The sequence below is a fragment of the Accipiter gentilis genome, chromosome 31 (genome assembly GCF_929443795.1).
Source record: "Accipiter gentilis chromosome 31, bAccGen1.1, whole genome shotgun sequence".
NCBI classification, from domain to species: Eukaryota; Metazoa; Chordata; class Aves; order Accipitriformes; family Accipitridae; genus Astur; species Astur gentilis.
The window spans coordinates 18548774-18574866 of NC_064910.1; the positions used below are offsets into that span (position 1 = coordinate 18548774).

Here is a 26093-nt window from a genome sequence, read left to right on the forward strand (position 1 = left end):
TTTGATGAGAATCTAGGGCGCAGGCCTGAGATGGTTTGATGCAGTCCATGGGAAGATTTGGGAAGTCTTGGTGGCATAAGTTCCTCCACAGTAATTCAAGCTGATGAGTTCAGGACTGAAGTGAACCATTCCTTGTGCTTGTAAGTGTTTCAAGCTTTCATTTTATTCCCCAGGTAAAATGGGAAAGGCAAAGAAAACTTTTAGCTGAGTTTCTGAAAAGTCAATTAAACATTCGACTCCCAGGTACTGATCTTAATCAGGTAACACAGGATGTAACATGACTAAATTCAGAAGTGTGCAGCCCGAACTGTACGTGCGCAAATGAGTAGAAGCGAGCGCTTGCTTACCGTGGATTCATCTATGGGAAGTCGAAACATCAGAAGACGGCGCTGGCCGAAGGGTACCACCCGCTGCGACCTGCCTGGTGGCCTCAGGCACGGAGTGAGAGGTGTGAGGCTCAGATCTGTTTTCGGGAGGTAGGGCAATAAGCTACTACTACTGTTAGGAGCTCTGTTGGTGGCACCAAGGACTGAATAAAATACAAAATCAACTAGAAAGTAAACCTTCCAGGTCAAATTCGGGAATTGCCGGAGCCCATCAGCCCCTGCTTTGCTCCTCGTTCAGGTCTTTGCATATATTCAGAGAAAATTGTGGCAGATAGTCACCATGCTTTTTTGCACAGGCACTATTGAGGTGGTCACATCTGACACCTACTTCACAGCAATGCAATCGATGGCATGAAAAATGAGGGATCGGATGGATCGATTGTAATTCTTGGGGCTGCGTCCGTGCTGGTTGTCGACTGTAGCTAATAAAGGAGACGAATCTTTTTGGCTGTCAGTCTAGAAACTTTCACCAGCAACAAATTGACTAGGAAAAAAAAAACCAACCCACTCCCCAAAACCTGGTTATGAAAAAGGGTCATCAGAAACAGAAAGGCACATATGGTTTTTGATCTCACACGCTGTGCAGTCGCATTATCCCAGCCCTACGAGACGAAGGCTTTACGCTGTCTGGTGTGCTGCCTCCCCGCCCCCAGCAGAGAGGCAGCTCCGTCGAGGCTACGCGGTGAGTAGCTCTGCCCTCAAGTACTGAACCAAATTCTTCCTTTCTCAATATTTAAGAAAAATTTTTCTCTCTTTCATGCACCTCCCCAGATATCATTAACTATGCATGTATTGGACAGAAGGCCTATGCTAATGAGGTCCAAAATAGATCGTTGTGGTATTAAAATTAATTACAGAAATGTAGAGACTTTAATGCAAGCATTTTGGTCTTCTAGGCTATTTTTGTGCAATGCTGAATGTGTGATAAAACACCACTTCCCCTAGTAACCCTTTACTTCCCTAGAAACAGTGTAGAAATGAGCAGTTCCTATTGTGTATTGTAATCATATACGGCTGCCACATACAGCTGCTGCACAACATAGTTTTATTCAAAAGAAAGCCTGCGCCAACCCAAGCATCGTGTAAAATACAATGAGCACATAACGCAGCTTTCAGTGCAATAATTCCACTGGGCTGATACTAAAAGGGGTGTGAGGAAATAAAAAAATGCAGCTCATGCTTATTCGTTGATATACAGTAGGATGACTATGCAAAGCAACCTATGGCAGGCTTGGCAGAGCTGCCTTCTGTGAGATCATCTGATGCACCGGCTTTGTGCATTTTCAATTCAACAGGCAAGGCAACAGAATTGTAAATAAAATGGGCTATTTTGTTAATTTGGAGAAAGGCAATCCCAGACAACATTTATCCATTATTTGTACACTGTCTGACAGATTAATTTGCTATTGTCCCTGTGATATGATGATTTTTTTAAAAAGCTCTCTGCTCTTTACCGTACACCTATTTCAGAATTCTGTGACATATGACAAGAAAGAGCCCATTTTTCTCCCTGTTTTCAGCTGAAGTTAATGACCTGAATTCCAGTATTGCTTTTACCAGGTTTTAAAAATGTCAGACCCCTCTATGGCTTTGTCTCCTTCCTGCTTAGGAAAAAAAACAAACCCAACCCAACCCCAAAATTTCAAGCATGGTGGGTTCTGAGAGATGTCTAATTTTGCCTCTGGGTTAATTAGACTTCAGCATATTGGGAGCACAGCAAAGATACATTTTTTTCTCTTGTTTCTGCAATCATGAGGACTACAACATTCCTTTTTTCCTTGTAATCAAAAGCTGAGGTTCTCATGAGATTTTTCAGTCTCCTGGAGCTTGGGCTTAAACTGTCAGGCACAGTGAGATTCATGCAATGTAATGAGAATTGGCAACTGGGAGATTCTCCAACCACTGCTCTCTCACAAAAAGAGGATGCTGATGGCAAAGAACAGTCAAGTCTATAGCATTAGTTTCAGGCCATGATATGCATTTTTATTTTAAAAGTCAGAATTCCTATAGTTTTCTGATGGCTCTGGATTTATTGTTTACCTAATATAGATTTTTCATTCACCAGCATTTTCCAGATGAATTGGTGGATTTACTCTAATTTAAATATGTTTCCTGCGTTTGAATAGTCCCCAAATATTCACAACATGTTTAATCAAAACATCGTCTTGAAAAAAAAAAAGTCATCATTCCATTGACCAAAGGCTTCTTGGTGACGAAGAAACTTTTCCCAGTATTGTCATTCTAATAATTTTATCTTTGGGATGTGGTCAAGGGCTTGAAATTTGGGCCTGGAAACAACCCCATGTGACTCTGTAGACACAGCATATTCCATGAACAGACATTTGCAGTGCCCTTTGTGTAATATTGATGAATATTGAGTACACTTACCAATTGACTAGAGATGTGTTTGAAAATGAAGGAAAAAAGCCCAAGAAGAAGAATGCATTTGCATGTTCTATAATATTTGCCATGAATAATTTAGTTATCCCTAGTCTCTTCTAGCAGTTTGAAGCTACAGCAGCAACATTCAGGTGTCTAAAATAAGACGGATGAACTAGCTGAAATCTACTTCCCTCTAGACCAAAAGGATGAAATTCAGGTTCTCAGATGGTTCAAATCTCACCAAATGTATTTTATAAATTTTCATAGCTATTAGTTTATGTGTTATTTCCTATAATGGTGCTTCCTTTCCATCTGACATATAGCTATGTATGATATGGTTTATAATACTCAGGTACAGCATTTTAAAATGTTTTGAAATGGAGAAATATTTCTTCAAACTGTCACTTGCAGCTGGGGAATTTAAGGCCCTCTGCACAGCTGGATTTTGAGGCAAGATGATGTAGAGAATTCTGGACCTACATAATAATCTAAAAAATTGCTTGCTGGATTAATTTTTCATGCACCTCAGTTCACCTCACCTGCCCTATATCATCTGGTCTGTGTAAGAAAATTGAGCTAACAGGGGGATATTCTTCATCCTTCCCCCCCACACCGAGTACTGCCTCTCAGAAGTGACACTGACCCACTGTGCAGTGGGAATAGCAGTCAGTGTTATATATGTGGCAAGATCTGACATGCACGATATTTCCTGTGGGACAGAAATTTCAGCCTTTTGACAAAGGGCTCATAACACTTGCTTACCACTGCAAAGGGTCCTAATTTGGTGTTGGACAACACTACAGATGAAAACTAATTTTAGGTCAGCTTTAGAGGCTTTTATGGTCCTCTCTGAGACTATGCAGTTATAATTATCACAACCAAGGTGTGAACCAGGTAGAAAAATAGAAGGAAACCTCTAACTCATTTCCAGGATGTCATGTGTTCGATTTCTTCACTTACAACGGATGTGGCCATATCAAACTCAGACAATAAAAAGAAGATAATAGTTTACAGCCCGGTGTCCAGTAAAGTTGGCCAAAGGAATACCTGTTTGGGCTTTAATACTATTATATTTTCACGGTATTATGGTAGCACCTCGGCGCCTGACGTAAAACTAGGGATAGGAAGACGTGTGTAGTGAAGAAACTGTTCCTGCAGGAATAGAGCTGACTTGTGGGCACAGATTTAGTAAAATCAGAAGCCTGAATGGGGACTGCCCGCAGCAAGCGTGGCCGAGTTGAACACGAAGCAGACCCAAGGCTGCACCAGACTATAGAGTGCATTGAAAATGTGACCGCCTGCTTTCCCTTCTTGCCAGATGACTGCTTCTGCTAGGCTTCCTATATGCAGCTGTGCCTTTGCATGCATGCAACGCCCCAGCGATTCCGTGTATCCTCACCATTTGTTTTATTACAAAAATTTCGCTTTGGTTTCTTGGGTTGGCAGAGGCAGCTGATCCTCCCCTGAAGAAAAGAAAGCCCAGAGAGGAGGACCGAGAAAGAATTGCCTGAGAAAAGTCCATTCTTTGCATTGCGCCTTTTTCTTAATGCACGATGAGAGCAACCAATGGTGGGGCAAAGGAAGCCGTTTCAGAGTGACATCCCCAAGCAGACAAGTGGACGTGGCCCTCGGCATCTACCTTCCCCAAGAGGAAACCGTCTTCAGCACGCTGAGCACCCTCCAGGCTCACAGCAGGTTTATTCACACCATTTTGGGTTCTGGTGAGGAAGGTCCCCCACAGTGTCACCCCGCTGTTCGCCCCACTGGCAATAAATAAATATCACAGGGTGGGTTCCTGGGAGCAGCCCCAGGACACTCCCCAGGGCAGCCGAGCCTCTTTTATTTTAACATTTCTATTCAGCTTTCCTGTAACCTCATTTCATTCCTAGACGGTCTGCAAGGTGCTATTCAAAACCAGACCAGCTCCAGCCCACCTCGGGGCTGGTGCTGGCTGCGTGCGGTTGGTTTTGGGTGCCACGGGCTCCCGTGTGCCTGTCGTACGAGCTCCAGCACCCTTCTCCCTGCTCTGCCTGCCCTTCGGAGATGCCCAGACATCGAGCAAGCCCCAATCCCGTGCTTTCGCTGCCCTGCCTGCAGGTGAGAACGGTGGGCAGCATTGGTGCCTCTTTGCCACGCTGGGATCAAGAGGAACACAAAGAACAGATTTTATTCAAACAAGGACAGCAATGGAAAGAGAACTTCATAAGAGCAGAAAGGGACTAGTTAGTTGAATCAAAAGAAGCTGGCAAAGAAGAAAGCCTTTTCTTGTTATTTGTGCTTGCTAGTTTCAATCTTTTCTTGGAACCTCTTTTGAAAACTATATTTCAAAATATATAGGAACCTCCTAGAAAACATCTATAATATCTCTAAATATTATAATAGTTCATATTATAAGCACTGGCAACATGCCCTTTTTTTTGGAGGGATACAGTAGACAGTGAAGCTCCTAGTTACGAAGTTTCAGCCATACCGAGAAGTAACGTAAAATGATTGAGTCCTACCAGTACTACGCAGGAATAGAGACCAGCCAAAACCTTACCAACGCAGTCTCAGTGCTGGGTTTAGGGCTGCTTTGCATCCTAGCAATGGGGCAAACCATCTCCTGTGTAAATCCATTACTTAAAGAATCTAATTACTAGATTAAGGGTAATACACTGTGTTTGAAGGCTTTTCTTGATAGGGAGCCTGATGCTTATGTCTTCAGAAAATCTTGTCCTTAGATTAGGTCAAAAGCTAGAAGGTCCCATGAGATGTTATCATGGATGGCTTATTAAAATGATGTCCATGAGAAAGCAATACACGATGAGCTTTATGCAAACATTCCTATTCCCTAGCAGTAACAAACCAAGCATTACATGAAATGAAGCGAGTTGATGAAGGCATTAATGATTTAGTCCCACCGTATTGTTTCAGCCTGAATTAGGAATAAGAAAACTCCTAGCAGCTGAGCTATACCCCACCGCTCTGACATGTTAGGGCAGGATAGATGGATCCCAGACAGTCTCATCTCCATAGCTCGTGACTACAAAAGCAACTCATGCTTGCTTGGATCATGCAGAGAACATTGCTCCCAGGAACAACTTCACGTTTCTTTAGATTTTTTTATTTTTTTTTTTTTTTTTTTTTTTAGCAACTTTTATTACTGCTCTGGGAAACACACACAAATCTGCTGCTTTCTTTCCTCTTGGTAGTTGGCTTGCTGGCATTAAGCGGAGGGGGGGAAGGGGAAGCTTTGGAAATGAGTGAGGCTATTATAGATAACACCACTTCTCAGCACGAGGACTTAGTGTGATGCCAAGAGGAATACAGGTGAAAAACCTTTCCGGGAGAGATGCAAACTTCTACAGGGGTCCATACATAGGCTGTACATACACATATACAGCTGCTTCCCGGATGCTTTGCTTGTTAAAGTCATCTCTGCTGTGTGTGGGAGGTGTGGGTTACGCTGAGAAATGCCAAAGTAGCTCTCAAGTCCTTGCTGCATTTTAAAGGTTAAAACTAGGAACAGTCTGGCATTCTCCGAAAGGCCTTTAAATGGAACAGAGCTGTTTAATCACGTGCATTGCAGCACGAGCACCATCCCTTCTATATCCTTTTCAGCTGGATTTTGTGAGCTGATAGGCAGTGTTTGTTTTCAGCAAAGACCACGTTGTAGCTAGCTACCTACAGTTTGTGCTCTCCGAGATCAAAAAAAACAGAGTTAGTGTTCTGAGACCAAGAATGGTTTCACACAATTTTCAATTTGGTAGCCTGAAAGGCTCCTAAATGCATATTTAGGGATAACACTAACGGAGCAGTTGGATGCTCACAGCTTCCCCCGAAACCTCCCTCCTTGCTGAAGTTAAAGGCCCTACGAAATGCCAAGGTGCTGAGCAGGTGTGGTTGCCTTCATTTCGGTGAGTTTTCTCGATGTTTAGGCTACTTGCACATCAGGCCTTTTTTTTTTTTGAGTGCCTAATTAAGGGTAATAACGTGCTTTTAGTTGCTTGCAACTCCCCACAGTTTCTGATATTAGCTTGTACAGGGCCTCTTAGGCAGGACCCTGTCGCAGCAAGCCCTTCTTGGAAGGAATGGGAGTATCCCCTCTCTGCAAGACATATGAAGTGCAATTGCGTATCTCAATGCAATACTATCTCCTTTCACATATTCTTATTTTTCACCGAATCCTTTTTCCTTCCCTAAATTTTTTCCCCTCCCTCCGGATAGGCACCCTAATAATACCGCTGGTACATGCCCAGGAAGCTTGGTCTTCTCCTCAGTCCTCGCTCGTCATACCCAAACTGTGGGTGTACCACCCCTGCCAGCAGCTACTCCCTGCTGCAGCTTCTATGTCTGACTCCGTTACAGAGTCTAATAGTCTGTCAGATTGCTTGGTGCCTCCAAATCGCTCACTCTCAGCGGGAGGCTGCTGCCAACTTTTTGACAGTGGGACTCCATCAAAATATCTTCTGCCCGAGACGTCTGTGCCTTTAAAATACTCCCAGTAAAAGCTTCACTCTTTCCTTTCCGCTCTTTCTGGAATGGCCAAAACGGGTCCTTCAGAGCTGACCCAGCAGAGGAAGCAGCGGCTTGTCAGCAAACTGGAAGGGTTAGGTGCTGTCCGGGCTGCCCGTCGGGAAGAAGGAGCTCTTATCTGACCTTTATGCCATCCTTCCCCTTGTTTGCCTCAGCTTCACAACACTAACTTTTAGGGTTTTTTTAAGTGAGCGTGTTTATTTCTAGTGCTAAGTCCCTGGACTTATCCTCTTTCACACTGCTAGCCAGCAGCGGGAAGGTTAAAAATGCAGTCAGTTACCAGTGGCAACATACTAGTGTTGTAAATCCTGCCCACACATCTTCAGATCTACTGACATTTGAAACATCTAGGCCTTTTCTGTTAGCTATACCAATGTAATTATGTCTTGGTATATCTTTTTTTCCTACATGTCATCCTCCAGGAGTGCTCAGACAAGTATATATGAGGGATATATATGGAAGGAGAAAGAAAGAAGGAGGCTGAAGTTAGAGAGAAAGAAAGGAAGCCATTGCAAATCATTCACTAGGGCTTTCGAAAGAGCAATATCACATATTAATAGTTGCAATCTAATACCAGATTATTGATCGCTTTAAATTATTTTAGTATGTCGCCTGTGAGCTGTAGGCCAGGCTGTGCCAGTGAAATCAATTACGTTTTATACCGGTACCGTGTGCTTATCTCGCACAGCAGGGACGTGGAGCTGCTGTACATCCTTCTTGTCAGCAGTGCCATAAGCTAACAGGCTGTATGTGCTGGGACTGGCATATATGCTAAGGCAAACACATGTGAAATCTCCAGTGAATCGTTGCCGCTTCTCGTTAGAGTCAGCAGGGACAGGAGGCGGCTTTGCTGTTGGTTGGGATTCGACTCGATGCAAAAATGGCCGGAATGAATGTGAGGCCTCGTTGTTTACAACACACACACTCACGAATGATGCAATTTCCAACCAGACTGTGCCTCTCAATGCTGAGAGAATAAGGCTTGTACTATTTGGTCAAGGTTTTTCCACCGCCTTGCTCAGTGGCTAAGACCACCGTTCTTTCTGCAGGACTTTGTGGGAGTCCATCCCAGTACAGGCAACAAAACGGAGCCACGGGTGACATCTGTTTTAAAATTCCCTTTTATCGATTTTTATACAGAAGTAATATAGCTTACATCAGCACTGTATTGTGGGCATCTTAATCACGCATGTCTTCAGGCATGGTATCTTTCTAAAATGTTACTGGTGTTAAAAGAAAATGGGCCACTAGAGAAAGCAAACTAATAAAAGCTTATGATTATGAAGAAATCATTAGCAGTTTACACCCTTGTCCGCTCCTGTGTGGAGAGCTATTTATGGGACGGGCATGCTCCAGGCTGAGTAAAGGTGGCAGTGACCGGTGGGACTAAGCACATGAGTAAACGCCACACCGATGAACAAAGATTTGGCAGCATTAAGCACCCAGTTCTCATCTGCTCAGATAAATCAATTTATTATGTGATCAAGGCCTGTGCTTTGGTCTTTGCAAATGGGAATTATTTATAACACCATGCTGAATTTCAGCCATATACACTGAATTCTTTCAACAGATTTAATGAAGTCTGAGAAATTATCCTTTGTGATATGTCTTCAAGTTAGTGGGCCCTTATAGATTGCTTCTTCCATAGATGCAGAGTATAGATTTTTAATCTGGTAATGGACTGTTGTCCTGGTTTTGGCTGGGATAGAGTTAACTTTCTTTCTAGTAGCTGGTACAGTGCTATGTTTTGGGTTCAGTATGAGAAGAATGTTGATAACACACTGACGTTTTCAGTTGTTGCTAAGTCGTGTTTATACTAAGTCAAGGATTTTTCAGCTTCTCATGCCCAGCCAGCGAGAAGGCTGGAGGGGCACAAGAAGCTGGGAGGGGACACAGCCAGGACAGCTGACCCAAACTGGCCAAAGGGGGATTCCATACCATGGGATGACATGCCCAGTATATAAACTGGGGGGAGTGGGGCTGGGAGGGATCGCCACTCGGGGACTAACTGGGTGTTGGTCAGCAGGTGGTGAGCAACTGCATTGTGCATCACTTGTTTTGTATATTCCAATCCTTTTATTATTATTATTGTCATTTTATTATTGTTAGTATTATCATTGTTAGTTTCTTCCTTTCTGTTCTATTCAACTGTTCTTATCCCAACCCACCAGTTTTACCTTTTCCCTTCTGATTCTTTCCCCATCCCACTGCGGGGGAGGGGGGGGGAGTGAGTGAGCAGCTGCGTGGTGCTGAGTTGCTGGCTGGGGTTAAACCATGACAACTGTCCACTGCCTTCAGCCACTGTTCTTGCTTTTGACAGTAATAAGGCCATTATTACAAATTCAGCACAATTTGGCCATAGTTTATTGCTTACATAGAAGGGGCATATCACAGGCAGACGTTCCTTCCTCATATGCAAAACAGTATTTCCAGTAAGGCAGACAAACATACCTGAGCTCTTATGAACATTCAAACATTATGGCACTTGATAGATCAAGAAATATCTCCAGTATAATTTTGCAGTATCCGATTTATTAGAGGGTACACTGCGTTGCTTAAGGCAATATACATAGAAGATGAAAACTGGCTGTTAATTTGCATATACCATTCTTGGTAGTATTTTAAGAATTTCTGTGTATTTGACCAAGCTGACAAATATTTTTGATGTTAAATCATGCTTCAGTTTTATCTCAACAAGCAAGGAGATGTTCAGCTAGCTACTGCAGATATCTCTATTGACTTTAAAAGGGAATTTGTCTGCTAGTTTTGGTATTTGAAATTGCACAGAAGTTAGATCACCAAACCAGCCTAAAATAGATGGCGCAGATACCCTTACAACAAGAACCTGTTACTAAACTCTTTGTTTTGTGGGTTATGTTTCAAATACTCAGCTGGACTAGCAGGAGGTGGATGGATCCGTGAATGGAGCTGTGGAAATTTGTACCCACTCTGAGTCTTGACACATAATTTACTGCCTGAGATTACTAGGCTTGGCTAGGAAAAGAGAAGTGCCAACACGAATAGCCATTTTTACAAGCAGAAGGAAAAGGATGTTCCTTCTGGGGGACTCATCGCCGTGCCCACTCTCCATCGCCGTCCCCGCTCTTCATCACCATCCCCATCTCTCACCGGTGAGGAGGGTGGTCTCCGCTCAACAGCAACGCTTCCTTCCTTCCTTCCTCAGCAACCAGCAACACACTCACCAAAATACGAAGGTAGCCAGAGGCTGCACTATCACCACTTAGAGAAATGTTTCATTTCTAGCTCAAGGTTTGTCTGGAGCTAGGCAGAAGTTACAAACTCAACACTTAGACACATATTTCCTCCATAGGTCCTACTGCGCTCGTTCTTTGCTGTTCAGACATTCAGTCATACCTGTATTATCCCTTAAGGCAATGATCATTTTTGAAAAAACCCACACTTTTAACTCAGTCAGTACTTTAATTGACAAGAATATACATACTTTACCACCTTCAGAAAGCAGGCATGAATATATGAGGATTAAACGAAGTTTTGAATAGGCAGTGCTTTTATTATTCTCATCTTTTTAATACTTTTCTCAGTTGTGACCAGCGATTTTCTTTCACAGTAGGAAGTCATATCTCAGCAGCAAGATAATAGGACTGGAAATTAATAAGTCTCTTTTCCCCATTTTATCTTATGAGCCTCTAATTTCACCTCTCTTTTATCACCTATCCTCTACCAGGTCTTCTGTTTATTTTACCCTAATGGTAAACATTTAGTCATTTTAGAGCAGCAGTGGAGCTTGTACCACACAAATGTACACCTTTGTTATGCAGTACGCTCCTTTGATTTATATTTTTGATCTAATTTCAACAGGTACTGATACTAGCTAGAATTTCCATGACTTAGAAGATAAAATTTGGGACAGGGCGATGCCTTATTGTTTCCTCTTATGAAAACTGAAATTTATGGGTGTTATTTGGTTGATTACAACTTTTGACTTCAGGGTGAAAGCGTAAAAACTTAGTCCACTTTAGGCAAAGCAACCTTAGTAAAAACATTATAAAATACGTATCTCATAAATCCCCCACGAAACGAACCAAAATATCAAGGTTTGTTACTGTTATTAACTTCTTGCTGTCTTGATTTTCTCCCAGTAACTTAAGAAACCATTAAAATGTGTGCATGGCTGATCACCCATATAAAAAGATCTAACTGATGGTCTTTCTTACCTTGTTTTTTCTAGATCCTGTGCAATTGTTTTAGTAGGAGCATTTCATATAGGTCCATGTGTTGGACGAATGCTGCGTTTAGGAGCACATGTTATGTAAGCCCCACAGCGTATTAAAATTAAAAGTTTAAGTATAGACCTTCATAGTTACATGAAGCATTTATAGGGCAATATATGCCCATATATACCCTGTTTAGCATTTGCCTAGACCTACTGCTTTTATGAATATGGTTTTCCTCCTTCTTTGTCTTTCACTTCTTGAGTTTATTCCCATATGTTTCCTGATTTACAGTATTTCACGCTCTGCTCCTTTGTGTTGGTGTGTAAGGACAGACCGTAGCACTCCCGTGAAAGCGAAGGATCCCAGAGCGTCCATGCAAACCGACTGAGGGAGGGGACTGTAGTGCATATCTCATATTAGGTATAAAATAGGTATCTCATAATTAAAAAGTGTGCTCAGAGTGTCAACGATATCAACAACTGGTATTTCTTAAAAAAAAAAAAAAAAAAAAAAGAAAAATTTTAATTACACTGCCACTTCTCTTGTTTAGACTGTAAACTGCCCTGAATGCCTGGACTATCTTTTACATTATGTTTATGTAGGCTCTTAGATATCAGTTAACTTGCACAGTTTGGGACAGATCTGCAAAAGTGTCCAGTTCAATCAGACACATGTACGCATTGAAACCCCGGCTTTCAGTAGGAGTTCTACTTGTTCTGTAAAGCCATCCTTACAGAACAGGACATTTAAAAATTGGGCGTAGGACAAATTTGAAAAAGCAGACCCTATGGACTCTACCACGCTGTTCTAGGCAGAGTGGGATCTTGAGGTATTACAGGGGCTTGGGGAATAAGCATCACCTCACCTCTTCCAGTAGGTAGTTCAATATAGGCTTTATTCAGTGTGTACCTAGGTCGATTTTTGCCTATTCATGAGAGGCTCAACTCATTTCTGTATTACAGGGCATTCGCAGATCCCTTCCTCTTTGTCCCTTTGTTCACAGTTAGCAAAACTCGCAGTTATTCCATGACATTATTGTGTTACTTCTGACAAAAACAAACTCCTGTAGTCCCATTTTGGATGAGTTTTTACCTGAAACTTCCTTGTGGGTTTTGTTCTCATTAGCTGAACCTATGGATAGGTATCTCCAAAGTAGTTAGAAATTGATTCTGTTTGGTTGGGTAGTTGTGTTGGATATTTTGCACTTTGTTTGATAAGGCACAGGCAGCCTTATCACACATTTTTATGAATCATTAGCCATCAGGCTTCATAATACTTCGAGTTAGCATACTGGGAACTATTTGTCTGTGTGCAAATTTAATGAAGCAAAAGAGGAAATGCAGCCCAATACCTTCAAGCTGACGGAGCTCTCCTTAACAAGAACTTATTTTTGTGCTTGGCATCTCAGACCCACAATTTTCCACCCAGAATCCTAGCTGAAAAAGGTACTTTAGAAAACCAAGCATTGAAATCTGCTACGTGGGGTTCTGTGGCTCTGCTGGAGAGGTTTAGAGGTGTGCAAACTGAAAAGGATTTAAAAGTCCCTGCCTTCTTTCAAAAGTCTCCCCCAGCAGCAAGCATCCCCAGGAGAGCAGCAGCTTGCAAGGCACGTGCCGACACTGGGACTGGAGCATGCCGGAGAGCGCACACCAGCAGACACTGGTGCAACACCAGAGGAGGACCAGCCGCAGCTCTGGTCCCCAGGAGCAGCCTGGCAAGCAGGTTTCACCCATTTTAGGCCACACTTACGTGTTTAGTGACAAGCTGACTTTAAGTAGCGCTGCCTTCTCCTCCCTGCTGAATTACACCCGCCCAAGTGCCGTTTCCTCCGCTGAGCTGGCAGAGCTGTTGGTATGGGCACATAGTGACCCCAATTGAGATGAAAAACTGCCACTTAAAACCATTTTCTTTTCTGGCAAGAGCATTTCCCTGCTCCAGCTCGCCGGGCAGTTGCATGAAGACTTGTGCCAGCTCAAACAAGAGGTGCGGAGGGAAGCGGAGGGGGGAAGGACTGGGGCCCTCCAACAGTAACTGAGGCTGAAAACCCCGTGGAGCCCACATGCCTGCAATGCTACGGCAGCTTTCCATGTTAGTGGAATGCGAGTTTCCGCTTTCCTCCTTATTTTGTTCTTTGAAGACGCCAAAGAGTCAGCAAGTGCTCTGTCATTTTGGTTATTGTAATGCTGAAGAATCTGGGGACTCTAGTCTTTGATAAATAATGACTATACTTACGTAAGTACGCTTATAATAAGTGACAGAGAAGAGAGTTGCTGCTACTTCAGCCCATATAGTTCCTATGTACTACCTGCTGGGTTCATCGTTAGAACTAACGTCCTTCTCTGAAACAGCTGAAAGAGAGGCTAAGTATGACAGATTTATTGTGAACCTCCCACCAAGACGCGAATTCCAGTTTCAGCGACTATTTGTTCCCTTGCCTTTAGCCTGTTCCTTCCCGGATTTGCCATTCCCCTCCCTTCCCGTGACGCGGAGCTCTGCACCGCAGCGAAGGAGAGGCAGCAGCCTTCGGGAAGGAGCGTAGCTGACTCCAGACCAGCACAGTTGGGTGTGCTTTGCACCTTCTCTGGCCAGCTAAGCATGTAATTTGCACCCTCTGAGAAGCGCATTCTCCTCGACTCCTACTCCTGCGTACTCAGCGCGACGTGCCGACGCGTAATGGACGGCTGCTGGAGTGGGGACCGCAGGACTCGGCTGACTCAGAGTTGTCAGCTCCCTGCCAAGGGGCAAAATGAGAGGTGCGAGTTACAGAAGGTAGAATTCAAAACTACGCCGCTCACGATAAATAGCAAGCTGAGCCTGCCATAAGGCAAGCAGATGGATGCGGTGCCCTTTGGTTCTCTCCAGCTACAAAAGGAATTCTTTTTTCTTGAGTCATGCCTAGCAATGGTACAATTATTTTTGGACCACCACCAGGACATCACTGATATAACGATCATGTCTGTGGTACAACCGCTGGCAATTACTTGTGGCGGCAGGATGTAGCAGTGTGTTTAGACCCATTACTTTTTATTTTTAGATGTTTTCACAGCTCAACTTAAAATTTTCTGATTGTCTAGTAAGACAGAGCATGATTGTTTGAGTGCCCAACCTGAGATACAGTAAAGGACCCTGAATTTCAATAAGCACCAAAAAGCTTCTCTGTCAAGGATAACTGCATGAGAAGTCAGTGGCACACTCCAAATGCATATTTTTCCCGTGCTTTTCTCTAGACACCTGGATATATTTCATAAACATTTCTGCCCACAGTTGTATACTTTGCAAACATTTACTTTTCTTGGTGTGTTATTCAAGGAGTAAGCTGGTATGAAGCTCATCAACACTGATGTGATGATGACTGTGCATTATTGTTGTGTATTGATTGTATTAATATGTGTTGGCTGTGCAGCATTATGAGAAATGGGACCCTGGGATGCATCTTGAGAGGCACTATTGGAAAGGCTAAGGGCGAAATGCCAGCACATAATTTAGCTGAGGTCAGGGGCCTAATTCTTAGGCAGAGCAGCACATGAGAGGCGTGCTGAGGCTTTCCATACAGCCAACCGATCTTTTTAGAGAGAAACATTTCCCTCTAAAAGACAGGGACCAGTCTAAGTTTTTCCATTATTCTAGGCAGGTATATAACTGCTGCCATCTCTCCCATCCTCCTTACCCACCTCCGTGTGGGCTACCGCTTACAACCTTATCTCCTTGTGAACTTGGCTGTCTTACAAGTGGCTAGTGCCACTTCTCTGCTTCTGTGGTCTCTCATGAAGGTGATTTTATTGTAGAACAAGCCATTAGGAGATGCTACGTATTGTAGTGACTTCTACCCTTTGCTGAATCTTATTTACCTGACAGATGACCATGGAAAAATTCCCTGTCCTTTTACGATCTACAGCAAATAGGAGACACTACAAGAGGCTCTGGTGCTGATTTTCAGGACGCTTGGGCAGGATTATAAAGTGCTATTTTCCCCTCTTCCCCTTGACACCAGCAGTTGTGACATATGGTCAGCATTTGACATGGCCGCAGCTGAGCAGCTCCCCATTTAGATCTGGGCTGCATCTGCCTCCAGAGACACAGGTGGAATCTGAGCCATCTGCCTAATGCTAAATGCAGAGACAGCCCAGGGACTGTGCCCTAATATGACTTTTTCTTTTATTTCCTTTAAATAAATAGATTAACCATTCTTGATCATCTTACAAGTTTGAAAACAATGGAGGGTTGGAAACTGCAGCTGGGAAAATGTTTTGGGGGGCTCCTAAGTACAATAAGATCATTGACATACTGGAGCAAGTCCAGTGGAGAACAACTAGGGACTGGAGCACATAATATAAGAGGAATGACTGCAAGAGCAGCTGGGTTTGCTTAGCCTGGAGCAAGCCCAGTCTTAATGGGATGCTATAGAGAAGATGGAGCCAGTCTTTCCACCTACAAGTTGTAACTGGATAGGTATTAGAAAAAAGCTTATGACAATCAGGATAGTGGAAACAGAGAGGTTGGGGAACCTCCATTGCTGGAGATCTTCAAAGCTCCAAGGGCCCTGAGCATCCTGTTCTAACTGCAAGCTTGGCCCTGCTTTGAGCGAGGTCTTGGAGCAGACAACCTGCAGAGCTCTTTTGCAGACTACATTATTGTAGGATAATTTAGTACATGGCATGAAGGCAGGAAACTAGCAGCTGCATGCTAGGGGACAGCATGAGCACTGGGCAGCAAAAGCCATATAACAGTTTATATCATACGATCATCATGGCATGAACTATTTCCCTGCTCTTTCACCATGTGTGTTACTAGACTACAACTGTCACACCAGGTCAGTGCTGCGGTGCTGCTTGTAATGCGTTGCTTGACTATGGCTTGCAGTCATTCCTTTTTTCCAAGGAATGAGATGAAAATTGGCAATGATGTGGTGACTCCTCTGGCGTTATTTACGCCAGGCAGGCAATATCCAGTCACATAACGATGTCAGCTGCATTTGTATGTTGTTACATGTGACCGTACCCTCCTGCAGTAACTACAGGTACACCAGTGTCAAAGACAACTGGGCAGTTCTTAGACTTTCAGTATTTAAAAACTTGCAAAAGTATTAAGGTGAGCAAATGTGTTCCTTGCATTTCAACATTCTTATTGGATGCATTAATACAATTTTTTATCTGTGCACTTCCACGATGACCATCAATTCACTACCAGTGGCAGGGACATCCTTCTGACTCTGATGTTTGGAACAGAGAAGACCCACCAAAGACCTCACACGTCCGAGGAGATAATGGCACCCTCTCCTGCCTATATCTGCAAACCCAAACCTGTAACCATATCAGCCAGTGTCCTTGACCTATATTCCTTCTGCAGAGATCCTTTCCCCGAGATGCTGTGAGCTTGTGGAGTCAGTTATCATTTGCTCTTAATTCAAGACATATTTGGCTGGAGTTGAGTTTATCTACCTCACAACTTTTCAAAGGTCCTTCCAGCCTTATTTTCCACAGTTATGCAGTATAAAACATTAACCAAAAATAGTAGCTCAGCCAGGCTAATGTTTAAGGGTTCGCATAAAGGAAGGGCCATGAAATGATGGAGTCAGGCAGAGGCCACAAAGAGGGAACTTTGGACGTGCTTAGAGGACAGTGGATATAATCTGTTCGTTATAAACACATGAAGTCTTTACTGACTCAATAAGTGTTCAGACACTTGGAGAGCTACCTGTGATGCAGGGAATATTGAAATTTGCACTGGAGATCACAATTTTTGTGCTGTCAAGCTGGCATACATCATTTTACTGCACATGACAAACAAGTTCAAAACCCTTGACCTGGAAGTCTAATAAAACACAGGAACTGATACAGTATCAGACAGTATAAAAAACAATAAAAAAGATAAACATGAAAGTGGCATGGCTTCATAGAGGGATGAATCGCAGTAATTTAAGGGACCCTGGCGTGGTTTCTGCCAGTTCCGTCAGGCACCTCCGTGAGCAACACCTTAAATCCTGCCACTGCTTCTGGCCAACTGGTTCAGAAGCTCTTCTCCCAGACAGGAGACAAGCTGATGAGGAAGAAACACGCCCCGTTGGCTGTGTTTATTGACGTGAGTCAGACTGTGCTTCTCTGGAAGCACCTCTGTTACACCTCGTTTGTTGCGAGGGGGTGGGATGGTGGCTTTGGCCCGTGGCCACGCCACGAGGGTGGTAACGTCTGGCCAGGCAAATGACTGTGCGAGCACGGCGGGGTCCACTGGTACCACTTTCAAGACGACTCAGAGGCTACGGGGTAGGGTGTGCGGTGGATGTCGCAGCTTCCCCCATGTCGTTTTGGTCCCCAAGCCCACAGGTGTAGGCTTGGGTTGTGGAGGTGGGACAGCCATCACGGTGCTGTCCCTGGGCGCTGCCACTGAGTCACCGCCCGCCACGCAGAGCGACCGTGGATCCACCAGGCAATAAACTGAGTAATATTTGATACGATAAACTGAAGGCAAAAGCCAACACAAATAACAAATGGCTGTACCTGGTGCTCCCGGATCTCCTCGCTCTCTAATTCCACCAAAAAACTTCCACGCGTATGGTGGTCAGGACCAGGCTTTGAGCCACCCCTTAGGCGATGGTGGGACTGGGTGGTGCTACCACCAGCACTGCAAAGTCTTTGCTTTTAAACTTTTGTCCCTGAAAATGCTGCTGCTTGTCTTCAGGTGCTTATGGGATGCAAGCAAAGGTTGATGGTTAACTTCAGCTGTCTTGTGCTCATGGTAGTAACCGCCAGTGACGTTTATCAAGGGTTTTGCTCTCAAGCGTGGGGAGCACTGAAGTGTGACAGGAAGCGAGGAGAAAATGTGAGCAAAAACAGGAAAAGGAGGGGAAAATTTAAGAGGCAGGGCCTGCGCTGGACAGGGCTGAAAGCCAGACAGAGCCTTGGGGTGGAAGAGGTTCGGCGGCAGGTGATTTCCGATGAGATGCAGAGGGTAAATACAGCAGCAGCCAGGCTGCACTGTCCCTTCCATCGGCAGCGCACTTCTCCCTGGCATGAGGGTGCCATCCAGGTTTGCGAGGAGATGGGGCTGGGAATCTCTATTTTCATCTTGTGAAAATGTTTGAGGTTTCAGAGCAGATGGAGGAAAGAGCCAGGTCCAAAGCGTCTGGAAGCTCCTAGCTTGGGTATGGGAGTAACCCTTCTCTGTAGACTCGCACTCGGAAAAGTTGTTTGGCGAACTCAGCATTTTCTCAGGAAGACGACTTTGCTGGAAAGTGTTGTCCTTGCACAGGAGCAGCAGTCGTCAGAGAAAGGCCTTTCTTCTGCTCCTTCCCATTTCAGGGTCTTGCAGAGGACAATCCTTACACTCACACCTTCTTCCCAGAGGCACGCGTTCCATCTCTAGCTATGGCTTGGGCAAAGCCTCTGGGTCTCCGCACGCCTGCACGTGGCCTCAGAGGAAGGCCACAAAGATCCGCAGAGGTGGGGAATCACCAACCTTGACCCGTGGTCACAGAGCGATGAGACTCCTAAACCTGGGTTGAATCCCAGGGCATGGGATGAATCCCAGGGAAACCAATAAACTCGCATTTCCCGGAAGCCGTTCATGTAAAAACTAAGGCAGACAACACTAAAAGCTTTTCAGTGCAGAGTGATGAATGCAATCCATTGTTGTTGCTGCTGACGCCATCACTGTTATTACTATTAATAAAGAATCGCTCGCTCTTCCCCATAAATTGCCTTTGAAATGTTGCTCCAGTAGAACTCGGATCAACTGCTTCCAGAGAGAGGGGGATTTTTCCGACCCCTTGTGCTGTGGCATGTCAGAGCAGTGAAAGGGATGGAGACCCCCCCAGCAGCCGAGGGGAACGGCTTTGCAGGCATCCTGCTCCCCAGGACCAGTCTCACCAGTACGGCTCCCGCACGTGGGAAGGAGCATCACCAGCCCGTGGCAGAGGAGAAGAGGGTAACCAGTCCTATAGATGAGGATTTATTTCATCCGTGATTTTGAAATGAGTCACGGAGCAGGCACACCTTCCCAAGCCTCGGCCCTGTGGGAGGAAAAACCCAAAGTGTCCCAAGACGTGGGGCTGTCCTTGGGAAGGGGATGGATTTCCTCTTGCTGCAAATTTCCTGCTGCACTCGTAGGGTTGTGCCAAGGAAGGCACCGCATGGCCCAGAACGTCTCAGGCACCCTTCACTGCACGGTTCTGTCGGGTCATTCCCGCCTCCCGGTTGTATTCCTGCTAGGAAAAGGTGCATTGAGAGCAAACCCAACGATTTCCTGCAAATGCAGTCGTCCTGGCATCGTGCTTTGCTGGAGGGATTTCTTGTGGGGTAGGAGCAGCCCCTCCTGAGCAGCCTGCGGGACGTGCCCTAGCAGCCCCCCCTTGGCACCCTTCAGCCTTACTTAGATCCCTACAATCCACTCTGAGGTCTGCTCTGGCTTACACCGCTCGTTCATGCTGCCAGCAAAACCCAGAGCACTGGGATTTAAGCCCTGACGGCACTCACGGAGCCCTCGCAGAACCCTTTCGTGGTGGGAAGCCCGAAGATGGATGGGGCAGAGGGGCTCGCTCCGGCTTCTTGTCCCACCTGGGCAGTCAGCAGCGAGTGCTGGGACTTGGACCCCGGGGTGTTTGTGCGCATCCATGGGCACTGCTTACACCAAGACACTAATAGGCACTCTGCTCCCAAGGTGCGAGTCTCATTTGAATTCTTCAAGACACTGACCTTTTATGAGACAGAAAAAAAAAATGCCGTAAGTAACGGCTTTGATAGCATTTAAAACTGATGTCCAGCTAGCAGCAGTACACAGTCCACCAGAGCTTACTTGAAAATGGAAAATTACTGCATTGTAATTTCATTTTCACGTAGAGAATGCTAAAACTACAGGTTTTTTAAAGCAGTCCTTCACTCACTCAGTGTTTACTGCTTTCATGCTCAATGCTTAATTTCTTTCACATCCTAGCTGGATTTTTACCAATTGTAGTATAACCTCACTTAGGCAGGGACACATGAGGTGCTTTGGTCCTTCCACCACTTTGCTCAGTAAGCACCCTGAGAGCATTTGCTGAAGCTTGCACTGCATTTTACCCAGTTTCAGCTCAACCACAGAATCCTACTTCGTCAAATAAAACTGTTGAGACAAGTCCGAGACAGCTCAGCCTTTTGTTTTCAAACAACATAACGTAGAAGTATATGCATCTTCCCTTACCACAAAGGAAAAAAAGGGAAGCAGGAAGGCAAAAGAGATGTTTAAAATATTTTCCCGAACTGCACAATGACGGGCGCTTCCGGCTTTAGTGCAATCTCTTTTTCTGGCCAAACATGGTAAGGAAGTGACTCTGTTCCCCACAGCAAACGCTTGCAAATAGCTCCTTTCAGCAGGCGGAGGAAGCGAGAGACGGCTGCTCGGCTTTACTGCTGCTAGCTTGAGTTCAGAGAAAGCCAGCCATCCGCAGAGATGCCGTGTTTGTGTCAAATAAAGGAGGAAGTGATTAAAAGTTACTCGTTCCAAAGATAGGTCCAAATCACTGAATTGTTCTTCATTTACCCTGAATATGAAAATAAAAACGCACTCAAGTTTAGGATCTCCATAAAAAGGACCCTAGAGCAAGAAAAAGGGCTGTGCCAGCCCTCCTTAGCCTGGATGGGGATCTGGATGCCTGGGGCCGGTGGCAGCCCCTTACTGTCTTCGAGGCTTTCCCTCCACTCCTGATCACAGGAACGCGGCCCCCCCAAAATTTGCACAGAGCCACATCCTTCCCCATTTCTCACCTGGGGCTCAGCAGCTGCTCTGACCCTTTAGACTGCCTGAAAACAGCATTTCGCCAGGGGAACTGAATCAGAGCACCCTATTGCTCCTACATGCGCCGGGGCGTTTTGCAGAGAGATGTGGGAGCGGCGTGGGGAGGAGGAGGAGGAGGAAGGCTCATTGCCGTGGTTTTTCCCTTCCTCCTGCCTGCGGCTTCTGGTGCCAGCCCACATCCCCGGCCGTGCAGGCAGCGGGGTCTTGCCCGTGGCTGCCTTCCCCACGCCTCTGAATTTGGCCACCTGAATTGCCAATTTCAACGGCGTTAATCCGTGAACTGGATCCTCTCCCTCTGCGAAATAAATGAATGGCGTGTATTTTTACCGCGTGGCGTGAAAAGGTTCCCGGTTGCTCATTTTCACTGCGCTCGCGCGATTTCTGGCGAAACCTGCCCTGAGTAGAGCGAGGGCTTCGGATCCACGGGGGTCCACAACCACAGTGGAGAGGATCAGCCCAGCTTTTGGCAAAGCTGCAAGCACCTCCAGGGACCCAGCGAGGTGATGCTGAGCCGGCAAAGGCAACTGGGGAGTCCTGCACCCAGTAGTGAGCTACGTTAAAATCTCGACTTGCTTAAATAAATGCCAGCTGCCTCCGAAGGGTGGGAGGCAAAGCTTCAACTCCAGGGCAGAAGGTTTCCGCGGCTGTAAAGGTGTTGAGTTAAAGCCCTCTCTGCATCGAGTCACCAAAGGCACGATCTTTTCCCAGTAACAGAGGAGAGGTCTGTAAAGGCAGGGAATGATAGGAAATACCGGGAGCAGTTTTGCTTGAGAAAGCACTGTCCGAAGCAGCACAATGCGCAAATAATAAAGAACTTAAAGAGAAAAAGGCTGGCGGGGGAAACTGGGAGCCCTTGACAGGAGGAAGGCTGAGGTCCGCTGATTTGGACCCTGTACGTCAGCTGGGCTCCGCTCGGAGCCTCCCCGCCTGTCAGGAAAGAGCAATAAGCAGTGTTTCTGAAAGATAGGGAGAGATAGCTTTAGGGACAACGGCAGGAATGCCCACAAAAGTCAGCTCCCTGTTTCTATCCCACATTCAAAGCTGCCAAACTTCATATGCGACTGTAAATCTATTGCTTTCTAACCATAAAACTGCCTTTTTGTGTTTTAATAGGAAATGATCTGAGAATTTCACTGAATGGTATTTTTAGATAATTTGATAAAAGACTGTTGATTGTAGACCTTCATAAGTGGTTTAATAAATAAATACAAAACTGAACAAAAGGACGACTTGATGCTTTCAGTGGCAATTTGGTGGCAATTTTCGCAGATACAATAGTGCTGCATGCAAAATGTATTTCTTTTCATATCGTGGCTGGCACGGATCAGATATTCTACTGTCTTTATTTTGCTGCAAATTCATCTCAGAAAACTTGTGTTTTGCGTATTAATAATGCAATATCAGAAGAACTCATTGACTAATGCTCGTTGCTCCCATTAATAACAGCTTCTAGAGGTAGTGCCTCATAACTGAATAATGTATTGATTCCTATACCAGATTCCTGCCTCAAGTTTTTTAAACTAATTTATGACTCTAATATCCTCTGAAGATTAACTGTTTCAAAATTCTCATGCTTAGAGTTTACAGAACTGATTTATTTCCAAGTTTTACAAAGAGTGTGAGAAATAGAGGAGGATGGAAGAAGTTTCAATAAATAGCTGCTATACGACAATTTCCAAGGCGTTATTAAAGTACATGACCTTACTTTTAAGTCATACTCAGTAGGTGCACAATAGCAGAACAATCATTTTGCCGAAGTTAAACTTTTTAAAGATATTTACTCCATTCAATACTTTTTCTCTAGTTTTTTTATTCTCATAGTGTGCATATTATTTACTACCATCATTAATACATTTGAGAATGCATTAGTCATTATTCTTCATATTATTTATTTTGAGTAGAGATAGCTCAGCTTCAGTCATTTTAGAGTGCACCAGAAAAGAAGCAAAAATTATATTTATACCTCATAATTTCTTATTTCAGTCTTCTGACTTTTAATTTAAAAGAATTAAAACAATAAAGCTTTCTACATCAGCCTTGCCCTAGATTACAAGAGGAGGTCTTGCCTTCATTATTACTTCTATCAAAAGCAAAAACCTGTGTTTTTAAACGCTGCAGAATGTTTTAATGAACGCTTGTTTTCTCTGGTTTCTGTGAATACGTTCATGGGCCTTGAGCATTGCTGAAATTGTAATTGCAAGCACTTACGTAAAGAGGTGAGTGGGTTTCACGCAGGAATTAGAGTGGGGAGCAGGTGAGCGTGTCAGGGGAGCCAGACTGAGCGAGGTTATCATCAGTGGTGTTCTTTGGGGATGCATTTGGAAACCGATGTCATTCAATTCTTTTATTATTGACCTTGGTACAAGAACCTGGTCTAAGGTTAAGATATTCGTCAGTAATATGAAGTGGCACAGGGTCGCTGACGGTGAAGAGGACAGGAGCATCGTTCAGGGACGACTGGAGGACCCTGTGAATTAGAGCAACAGGAACGGGGTGAATTAGAGAAGCCCAAAGTGCAAAGCCGTGGGCACGGACTCACAAGAAGCAGGGTCCCTGTGTCAGGGAAGACAGGGGGAATGTGGATCCCTGGCTGAAGATCTGTGAACCGCTGGTGTTACACTGCTGGGATTCAATCTCTAGGGACTGTGAGGAGCAGCACTGAGTGGCTGGTGGAGTCCCAGGCGGTCCCTTTCCAATCCTGCATTGCTCTACTTCTATGATGCATCGATCCAAGCATGTTCAGCAGAAAAAAGGAACCTTTAGTACAACTATACAAGGCATATGTATGAATACCTGGAGAATATTAGAGTCGCTTTATATTAAAAAAAAAAAAGAAAGAAAGAATTTAAACTGAAATGGGAGCAGAGAAAAGCTAATGAAGTGATACGGGAACTGAGAATAACTAACGAGATGAGATTACTAGATCTTGGCTTACTTAGCTTAGCAAAAAGAAAGTTAGGAAAGAATAGGATTACTTCTCCTAAATACATTACTCAGAGAGTGCATACTAAAGAGGAAGAAGCATGACTGAAATTAGAGGATAGGGATAGTGATACAGGCAGTCCTGGATTTAGAAACTAAACTTGTGAAACTTCACCTGCCAGCTTCCTCCTTAACGAGTAACCCGTTTTGGGAAGATGTGCGAGGGGATTTTTACCTTTGCCGTTAGCCTGAGAGTCTGGCCACAGTTAGAGGAGACAAGCTGGGTGGGCACAGCTGACAGCTACTTTGGCATGCCTTGCTGATTTGCTCAAGGTTAAACTAAATACCTGAATTAGGGCCATAAACTGATTTTCCCCATCGGATTAGGAGGGACTACTGGGAGAGGGAAAATGCAAACTTTGCACAAATAGGGGGGAGAAATCTCTATTGGCATTTTATAAACTCACTGCTAACGCAGGTACCCAGAAGGGTAATGCTTACACTTGATTTCTCATTTTCTCTGTACATCTGCAGGACTGGCCCTTGTATTCGAATTAGGATGCTGAAAAGGCTTTTGTGGCTTTTGGGGAAGGCAATGACCCTTGGATGGGGCTGGATTCCACCTCTCCTGCCTGTTAACTGTGACTACAGGGTGGTGGCGGACTCAGCCTCGGACAGCGCTGAGCTCCAGGTGCCCCGTCCTCCGAAGATTTCGGTGGTTGGGACACCTCGCGCTTGGGTTTTGGGGAAGCAGCAGCCGGGGACCCCGAGCATCGCCCCAGGGTGAGCTGGGTGAGGGTGCCGTGATCCAGCCTGCCTGCTCCTCTCTAAGTAATCAAATCATTCAAATAGGGGGCAGTCCCATAACAAACCATGACTTATACTTTCTAGTGCTCTTGGGGTTTTCTCAAAGACATCACACAAGAACTGGACTGGCCCAGTCCTGCGTCGTTTATGAGATAAGGTGAGCTCACATATTGTAGTTGCCAACTTATGTGCAATGAAGCGCACTAGAAGAAGCACTCGAGCTGTGAGCCCTTTTCAGGGCATCTACACATCAGACGGGAGAGAGAAGTTTGATAATCTGTATTAACAGACTGGGAAAGAACTACTTTTTTTTTTTTTTTTTTTTTTTTTTTTGCTGTAAACACAAAGGAATGGTGAGAGTCATTGCCAACTTGAAAAGCTAGCCATTATAGAAATGACCTGCAAACCAGGGTAGGTGAGACCTGAGCTGTTGCTCTGGATCATCCTGTTAACCTGCTCATTCACCATGTGGCTCACTCTTCCTTTACCTCCCTCTTCTTTCAGGAGTTCAGAATCAGTTCAGTGTGTCTCTAGGCAGGAGATTTTGTACAGAAAAAAAAAAGACCTTAAAACATAGTTCATTCCTCGGTGAGGTGTGTCCTATCTTACATATGTCTAGCTGAATAGCTAGGTGGCTGAAAGATATTATTAGGAGTAATTGCTGGTGATGAGCAATTGCAGACTACCTTTTAAAATGTACCCTTCTATGGAAGCAATACTGGCTACAAAAAACATGGAAAAAATAATGCTTCATAGATATTTTTAATGAACACACTCAGCATTACAGTACAGTACGTACCTATGTAATAAAAATGGTATTTTGCAGTAAAAATTTAGTCTTTTTTGAACCCGCAAAATATTATGCTGTATTGCGACAACCATTTACAATAAGCACTCCACTGACTCCATGAGCATCATTTGCATGCTAATATCAATGTGGCTTGGGCTTAATTCATTCTATTTCAGCTTAGATGACTGAAAAGATTATTTTTTCATCAGAATCAGAAGCAGACAAACTCATAAGAATATTAAAGGATATTCACAAGTGCCAAGAGGAAGAAAAAAAAAAAAGTGGAAGAAAGCTGTATTTTGGAGTGACTTGCCAAAAGCAGTGTCTGAA

General features: G+C 44.5%; 1 protein-coding gene across 1 annotated transcript; it reads right to left on the minus strand.

Moving 5' to 3' along the window:
- Positions 1 to 19752: 19752 nt before the first annotated feature.
- On the minus strand, positions 19753 to 22150 carry LOC126052911 (uncharacterized). Its single transcript, XM_049834233.1, has 3 exons — positions 21572 to 22150; positions 20651 to 20990; positions 19753 to 20166 (listed from the first exon to the last, which is right to left on the minus strand). Exons 1-3 carry the CDS (start codon positions 21601 to 21603, stop codon positions 19927 to 19929), a joined length of 612 nt encoding a protein of 203 aa, XP_049690190.1. The 5' UTR covers positions 21604 to 22150; the 3' UTR covers positions 19753 to 19926.
- Between the last annotated feature and the right edge of the window lie 3943 nt (positions 22151 to 26093).